General features: G+C 39.5%; 1 protein-coding gene across 1 annotated transcript; it reads right to left on the reverse strand.

The window, feature by feature from the left end:
• Positions 1-1,089: 1,089 nt before the first annotated feature.
• On the reverse strand, positions 1,090-6,294 carry LOC103931471 (ETHYLENE INSENSITIVE 3-like 1 protein). The gene is given in 5 exon segments (XM_048586427.1): positions 1,090-1,296; positions 1,632-2,121; positions 2,438-4,289; positions 4,292-4,831; positions 6,138-6,294. Coding segments are annotated over 3 exon segments (2,451 nt in total). The 5' UTR covers positions 4,698-4,831; positions 6,138-6,294; the 3' UTR covers positions 1,090-1,296; positions 1,632-1,928.
• Between the last annotated feature and the right edge of the window lie 2,841 nt (positions 6,295-9,135).

A 9,135-nucleotide genomic window follows, 5' to 3' on the forward strand; every position in this document is an offset into this window, starting at 1 on the left:
ATAAAATACTATCAAAATGTGGGAGAGATAAAAAAGATGCAGTGCTTTATAAAGCTTTAAGAGAGAATACGGAGTAGGGGGACCTTCGCCTCATTAGAATCTTGACCCAAACCCTCTTTCTTTCTCATGCGGAGCCTTGAGAAAGTAACTTGCGTTAGGGTAGTGTGGTTAAATATGTATATTATACGTTAGAGTTGTAAAACAACATAAAATATACAGAATCATTAAAATGCATACAAAAAAATGAAACTTGATATCTGAATCGGATGAAGGAGAGTGAAGGGGCAATGCAGTTTAGTTGAGATTGGCATGAGCTTGAAGAAGCGAAGCGAGCCTAGAATAACAACCTATAACATTTGTTTTTGGCCTCTTTACTTGATATTATATTAGTGAACCGCTAGCACCCCTATAGACTAAGGCTTTTCTGAATACGTATGTACATTAAAGAAATAATACGCAAATTTATTAACCATTGTGTGAAATATGTATATGATGGAGGCCTTTAAGGAAAGGGACACCCATTTTCTTTTAAAATATGGACTAGTGGTTGGACCCACATCATATCAAACTTCAACGATCTGAACCGTCTATTCTTCAAATTACCTCACTTAGATCATGCTTACAAAATATTAGTCAAATCGGAAGTATTTGAGACATCTAATGTACTTCAAAGAAATTGACGAACACTTTGTTCTATAAGAAATAATTAAATTGCATTGTGATGTTTCAAATTTAATTGAATTTTTGCAAAGATGATCTATGAACTAGACTTACAAAATACACGATTCAGATTGTTGAAATTCGATATAAAGTAGACCCCACAACTAATTTTTATTTTTCGAAACAAATAAGAATTCATTCTCTTAGAGAGCCTGTGTATATGATAACATGATATTTACAATATGTATAATTACGTGTGCCGATATAGAAGTAGTTTCGCAATTTAGCTACCACATTGTGATAGAGACGACCTTTCAAAATATTTTGCCTAACTTTGACCAGTTTTATGTCTCTTTGTGATTTGTTTTCCCAGTCCCAGGACTCCTAACATCAAAAGACCATTGTGATTGATATAACTACAAAACATCATGGCTTGGAGGGGCCAACTTCATTCGTCTCATAGAATAATACGAGGACAATTCATATAAAAACAACTTACATGATATGTATCGTATAACACGTATGTACCGTCACAAGACACCTCACATATCTTTTATTTAAAGACACATGACCCTGTCATAACTGTGCACCTCATGTACGTCCTTGTCCAAGGAGAAACAAATTTGACTTGGGCACCTAATTTAAGTACACAAGCAAGAATGAAAATTGTTGGCATAAGACCCACATATATCAAAGAGAGAGCGACCAACATGAAATAGTTTTACTGCCACGTGATGTTCTAATCCAATAATACAATGTTAGTGTTGAAAAACTCACACATTTCATCGTTTTATTAGAACCGGAAGTCACTGTGACAGTGAACCTGTTTCATGTAAGTCTTTCTCCATACATAAATGTATGTATAGATTGCATTAAATAAATACATGCCAACGATGACTTTATCAACCCAAAACTGTGTCTAAACCATTTCAACTGAAGTACTGCACTGAGAACAACTATGTATACTATACTTGGATGACAAATTTGCAGTTAGAGAAACTCCCCAAAGTTGTTGAGGGTATAAACATCTAGAGAGTCCGACCGATGAAACTGAACAACTATCTTGAGAACCTTCACCCAATCGGATGCTAAACTGTGTCTACAAAACCTAAAGAAAACCTGAATTATCTCGAGATAATCCTTGTCGAGATAATCTGAACTGTGTCTAGAAAACCTGAACTGTGCTGAGATAACCTCACTCTCCCGCCCACTAACATATGAACATCCTTATTCATATATTGGAGCAGTCAATGTAAGAAAACCCAGCTTCAACACATCCAAAATGGACCTTGCTCCAGCAGCAAGTCAACATTATAGTCACCTTGCGGCAAGCTGGTGCCAAATCCTAAGTTGTCAGCATTATAGGGATGGTTACCAAATGGATAATCAAATAAGTTGCACGGATCAAGCTGAGTTTTTGTGAATTGGGCTGGAGGAGCTGGAGTAGCTGGAGGAAGCATCCGCATAGGTGACGCTTTCAGACATGTTGGGTCCCATAACAACCCCTTTTTCAAATAAGAGAGCTGGAGGAGCTGGAGAAGCTGCAGTAGCTTGAGGAAGCATAGGTTTAGGCGACGCTTCAGACATGTTGGGTCCCATAACCACCCCTTGATCAAAGAAGAGAGCTGGAGGAGCTGGAGGAGCTGGAGGAGCTGGAAGAGCTGGAGGAGCTGGAGAAGCTGGAGTAGCTGGACGCAGCATAGGCATAGGCAACGCTTCAGACATGTTGGGTCCCATAATCACCCCTTGATCAAGGAGGAGAGCTGGAGGAAGCATAGGTATAGGCGATGCTTCAGACATGTTGGGTCTCATAACCACCCCTTGATCAAAGAAGAGAGCTGGAGGAGCTGGAGTAGCTGGACGAAGCATAGGCATAGGTGACGCTTCAGATATGTTGGGTCCCATAACCACCCCTTGATCAAGGAGAGCTGGAGGAGCTGGAGGAAACATAGGTATAGGCGATGCTTCAGACATGTTGGGTCTCATAACCATCCCTTGATCAAAGAAGAGAGCTGGAGGAGCTGGAGTAGCTGGATAAAGCATAGGCATAGGCGACGCTTCAGATATGTTGGGTCCCATAACCCCCCCTTGATCAAAGAAGAGAGCTGGAGGAGCTGGAGTAGCTGGAGGAAGCATAGGTATAGGTGATGCTTCAGACAAGTTGGGTCCCATAAGCACCCCTTGATCAAAGAAGAGAGCTTGAGGAGCTGGAGTAGCTCCAGTAGCTGGAGGAAGCATAGGCATAGATGACGCTTCAGACGTGTTGGGTCCCATAACCTCCCCTTGATCAAAGAAGAGAGCAGGAGGAGCTGGAGTAGCTGGAGGAAACATAGGCATAGGCGACGCTTCAGATATGTTGGGTCCCATATCCACCCCTTGATCAAAGAAGAGAGCTGAAGCAGCTGGAGTAGCTGGAGGAAGCATAGGTATAGGTGACGGTTCAGACATGTTGGGTCCCATAACCACCCCCTGATCAAAGACGTTATCATTCATCGGAAATTGATAATTCACCTGATGCTGGTTGTTGTCTTCTATACCATTGAGACTTCCAGGATCCGAGTTCTTGCTCTGCTGAATATTACTATCATAGAATGACACATGCTCAGATATCATTTTCTGCCCATCCCCAGCAACTCCATGTCCCGAAGCATTCAAACAACTTGTCTGGTTCACTGGTTGTTGAATAGCTGGAATAGGTTGGGAAGCGGGTAGAGAGCCCCCAAGTTTGTCACTGTTCCAATTAAAGTGCGACATTCCAAACACTTGTGAAGAATTATTCCTGTGTGAACAAGTCAACTGGTGATTATTTCTTGCAGTTATGTCGAGAAAGCCTAGGCGATAATCATGATATGGGCAATGCTGATATTTGCAGGTGTAAATCTGATGATTTAGAATCATGTGTGGCTCTTCAGGCAGCTGCTTCCTCTTTTGACCAAAGTTTGAATTGGTCTCAACCAGCTCTCTCTTAATATGATGCATCGGTACATCTCTTTGTCCAGCGGTTTCAGTATTGAAGTGATTAAAAAGAACTTCATTATTCTGTTCGTCATCAACCACTTCAACATCATAATCACTGGTACAACTGATTACGAAAGACTCACTCAAAAGAGGTGATGGAGGTGAAAATCTATCAGGATATAACATCTGGGCCAAATTTTCCTCCTGGTTAATGATGGCTAGCCAAGTGGTGCTCTCCTTAGCAGTCATTTTGTCCTGCAAACATCTAGACTGATGAACAAGCTTCCGGATCTTGGCAATATCCGGCGACATGTGCTTTATCACAGCTGTGAGAACACTCACCTTCCAAGCCTTCTTCAGATCATGAGGCTTCTTGTATGGGGGAGGACCCTGATCCTTGAGCAGATTAAATTGAGTCCACCATTCCTCATTGCCAGTGGGCCACCAAGGTGGGGCAACACCCTTGTCCAAGGGGAAACGTCTTTGGGGTGGATTGCAGTGCTGCAGCAAAGCCGACAAAAGTGAACCAAGAGTGCCGTCTTGGAGCTCCTGTAAGGTGTGATGAGTTGATGCCACTGCATTGGAGTCTTCATTCTTCCCAGGGATTGAATGTTCAGCCAGATACTTAGAAATTGCAGCGGGGCCATTACGATCAAATCTTACTTTTCCTTCCACCATTCGCGAAGATTGTCAGAAGCACCAGTCACTGGTTTACCTTTTTTGGGGACAATCCCATAAACAAAACCCTCAGCTTTGCAAACTTCCATCATTCTTAACATATATTTCAGGATTGCATCTTGTGCCCGTGACATCTTCTTCCTGTGAGATTGTTCCTTTGGTTGGCACTGCCTTGCATTGTCAGCTCCTTCTGTTCCTTTATTTTGTTCCTTAGGCTGCTTCAGTTGCATTCTATATTTCCACACCCTCTTCTCAAGCTCATCAACCCCCAATTCTTCATTGCTGCTATCCTCCTCCACTGTTGCCTCTGGATCATGCTCTGGGGCTGCCTCATCTTCCTCAAGGGGAGCCGAAAGAAAGTCAAGATCGCCACTGAACCCCAATTCCTCAAAGATCTCCATCCAGCGCCAACACAAAGAACAACGATGATTGTATACAAATATATAACAACGGGGTAATTAAATGCAGTCCACGTCAACTTCACCACCCTTTTACTCTTTAAATGATACTCAACCCCGAAAAGAAATAAAATCTTCTGCAAATGATAATTACGAATAAGTCAGTTAAACCCGCAATTGTCGCATATGGTAGATCAAGAACAGAACTAGCAATAACAACTTTTATTCAATGCAAGAAAAAACCAGGTAAAGTACACAATTTCACGAATACGATTAACTGCAAACATAACAAGTAGTACATTAAAGAAGTCAGAACCACTTAGACCAGCAAAGCATATATGTTAAATGATCATGAATCAAAAAAGTAAATTAACAAACAAAGAAACGCAACTGATCTCCGTGTTTTCGCTTTCAACACAAAAAAAGACGGAAAAATCCAAAGCAAAACCCTAATACAAGGGCCTTATGCATAAAAGCAACAACATCAGTCACAAACCAAAAACAAAAGATGATGTTTCGAATGACCGAGAAAATATAGTCAAAAACAAAAAGGCAAATGAAAAAAAGAAAAAATCAATAAGCGACACGACTAACATGACATCATTACAACAAAAACTAAATGTTACAAGTGCATACCCTGCAACTGCAAACAACTTCCAAGGGACAAAGAACAGAGCTAGGTAACAACAGATCACAACTATTCAGTTTCATTTTTTTTCACAAAACCATGTTACTGATTTTCTTGATTTAACTCAAAATGCTATAGCTAGATATGATGGAGGTTTGCAGCACATATTCCACCTATCTAAGCAACACACATAATTCACTTGTTAAATCGTTTAATCATTATTTAACATAGATACAGAAATTCGGGGTGGCGGCTTTTCGGATCATAAGTGGATTGCCCCGTGGTTAAGGCCTTCCTCCTCAACCCACCCCTCCCCTTAGTGTAGTTTACTCTTAAAAAAATAAAAACAAACCCATACAAATACAAAATTCCAGAAGAAAAAAATTCAAAGAAAAACACGAAAAATAAAAAGAAAACTAATGAAAATGACTTGAAAACTTTGATTTTAACGATAAGGACAAAATAAAATAGTACCAGGATTTGATTTAGCGTAAAAATGTGAATTTTCGTTAAAATGAATTGTACCAAAGCTTTCCGTTAAAGTTCCAAAATAAAAAGGATCAAACAGTAAAAGAACGGTAAATTCTCACACCCAGGACCTGCAACTAAAGGAACTACAATATAACATACACACCAGGAGAATAACCAGATAGCATTAGCACAGAGATCAACCATAAAAAATCCATGAAAAATCATAAGATGAATAAAATAAAAATATATCAATTCTACTATTAATTTAATTGTATAGACAAGAAGACTGAGAAATGAAACATGCAGTTTAAATAAATAAATAAAAAGGCAGAAAACGAAGGTACCTAATTGATGGGTAGGTAGGGGCGGAGGGATGGAAGCTCCTCCTCCTCAACACCCTCTGCTTCCTCAGAGAGTGAGATAGAGAGGTGGTGTACTGACCTGAAGAGACAGAAATGGAAGATGAAAAAGAGAGACAAAGTTAAGAAGCGAAAGTGACTTTTTTGTCGGAGGGTGTGCTATTTAACTAGAGCCAGCATGCGTTATAACCGCTTCTAACACTTGGCACCGGGAGTCATTTTTACAAGAGTAACTTGCATAACACGAATAATCCCGCTGTTCATGTTGATAAAATAAAAATATATTATATTATTTTTTATAACGAAAAGGTTTCTCTTCTCTAAACTAAAACTCGCACTAAAAACCAAACATAAATTTTAGCTTACATGCCTTCATGTGTGAGTATATTATTATTATATAATCATTATTCTTTCGTCATCAAAATGTGACAATTTCATAAAATTACAAACTCAAAATACACATTCCATCAATTGTAATCGTGTTTGGAGCTAAAAAATCATGCAGTTTAAAAACTTCTCGTATTATTTATCTCGTGTTATTATAAATCTTAATAGAGAAATGATAAGCGCACGTTTTTAATTTTTTTAACCTTTTTACTCACTCCAAGTCAAATGTCTTAATATTTCACTTGAAGAGAGAGAAAAGTTGGGGGGTTTAAGATAAGGGTAGCTTTGTATTTTCACTTCATCTTTTAACTAGATTATTACAAGTTAAAAATGTTGCCTAAAATTCTACATAGGGAAAACCATGGGCTAGTTTTTCCAATTTTCCAAAAATAGCCATCCACCTGTTTTGATACTTATCACATGTCTTTGACCTGACGCGGGATAAATTAAAATATGTAAGCTTAATTAATATGGCTGGTATGGATACCTAATTAGCTTATTTATTAAAAACAATTAATATTCCACTATATATGATTAACAACCCATATGTACATTGCCATATTAGGGGTTTTTGAACGTTAATTCTTAAAAAGAATCAGATTTAATTAAGATCTAGTATTAGATTAGATATTGCTTCTGGTCTTTTAATGTGGATTTTATTTAATATCTTTTATTAAATATTTGGATTTAATTAATATGCATATTTTGATTTATTAATTTTGTTTAACTTCCTTCAGTTATATCCTTATAAATGTACCTAATTGAGAAAACATTTAATGACACATAAGAAAAATATGTAAATACATAACGGTACCGAAAATATATAAAAAAGAATTAGTTTCCCTAAATGTTTATATCGAGATATAATATATTAATTCGACCAAAAAAAATACTAATTAAATGTTGTACTGAAATGAAATACCGAATATATCGAATGAATTAATGTGCTTAAATGAAGAACTGTGACATCCCGTCCCAAAATGTATAAAACGTACGTGCGAAATTACCATTTTACCCCTAGTCCGTTGTAAGTATGTTTAGTGTAGTTTCGGGTAGTGTGGGAATGTGTGAGACACACACACACCCTGTCATCATTTCTTCCTTTTTCTTTTCCTCAAATCCCTCATCTCTGTCTTCTTTTCTGTCTCTTTGTCTCTCTCTCCCCGAGCTCATCTTCTTCCTCATCTTCTTCTCTCTTCAAACACACGGACACACACACACATACAATCAAACCTTCATCAATCCAGAAACAAATTATACCATCGAACTCGTGAAGTCGAGAGGAGCACAACCATACCATTTTCAGGTGAGGAATCTTACGTTTTCACGTCGTTTCGACGAACTCCGTTTTGAGCACTATTCATGCAAATTTAATCTAGCATGTTTTTGGACATTTTAAGCTTGTAGATGTGTTGGTGAGGTTCTAAGGAGCTTGGGAATGCTTCGTTGGGTGAATTTGGACGTCGGGAAGGCCTAGTTCCAAAGTTGGCCGAACTTAGATCGTTGTTGCAGGTGAGATTCCTTGATTTTTAGGCCTTAAAAGTAGTCTAACGTGATTCTACTAGTTCTAAGCTTCATTTTGGTATAAAGAACGTGAAAAATGGTTGAAAAACGAGTGAGAAAACGAAGTTTGAAAAATTTCCAGTTTTCCGGCGACGGCGGCGGCGCCGGCGGCGGCGCCGGCGGCGACTCGCCGGAGAGGACAGGGGAATATTCCGTTAAGTTTTAACGGAATATTCCTACAGGACTAACGGCGTCAGTCAACGGAATATTCCGTCAGTCAACGGAATATTCCGTCGGTGTGCAGTGCACGTGACCGCGCGTGGGGGCGCGTGGGTCCGTGCGTGATCAGGCGCGTGGGGGCGCGTGCGTGGTCCAAAAATTATTTTAAAAATATGTGTGTGATCGTGAGGTTGTGTAGATCACGTTGGTATATTCATTTGTCCATTTTGAGCAATGTATGAGAAATTATTACGAAGAGTTGGTTATGTGCTTTGAAATTGACGTTTTCGTAGCTTTTTCGCTTATAGGTGATACGTACTCCGAGGACGAGCGTATTCACTCGAGGCAGGGGGGCTACGACCCTTCCAATTATCAGTGAGTGGGCTTTTGTTTTCCGTATATACCTATATACTTTACATTCCCAGAAATAAGTTAGAAAAAGGTTAATTGATTTATGCCGTGCACTTTTGTATTATCGCTCATGCATCATCATATATATTAGTAACGGCATACATTTATATAATTGTATTTGGTGCTGTGGACGCACAGGTAAGTGCCAGGTAAGTGGTTGCATGTTGTTATACAGTTGTAGTTTGAGATGTTTAGAGAGCTCATTATCTGCACCCCGGTGTCAGTGCTCCCGCCCGTGGCCAGGGCATAGCCTTCACGTGTATGTTCACCTCCCGCACCACACGCTCAGCTTGGATCCAGGTCAGGTGCAAAGCCTGTCGTACAGACCACATTAGGTGGTTCCGACTCGTAGGTGACCCGCGATTCGTCGCATAGCTTCACGTGATCGTAGCACTAGAGCGTATATATATTACACCTAGCCTGTCGTACAGACCACATTAGGTGGTTCCGACTCGTGTGCAGA

Source organism: the organism of the source record quoted next, unplaced genomic scaffold, assembly GCF_019419815.1.
Source record: "Pyrus x bretschneideri cultivar Hongxiangsu unplaced genomic scaffold, Pyrus_bretschneideri_v1 Contig24, whole genome shotgun sequence".
Classification (NCBI taxonomy): Eukaryota; Viridiplantae; Streptophyta; class Magnoliopsida; order Rosales; family Rosaceae; genus Pyrus; species Pyrus x bretschneideri.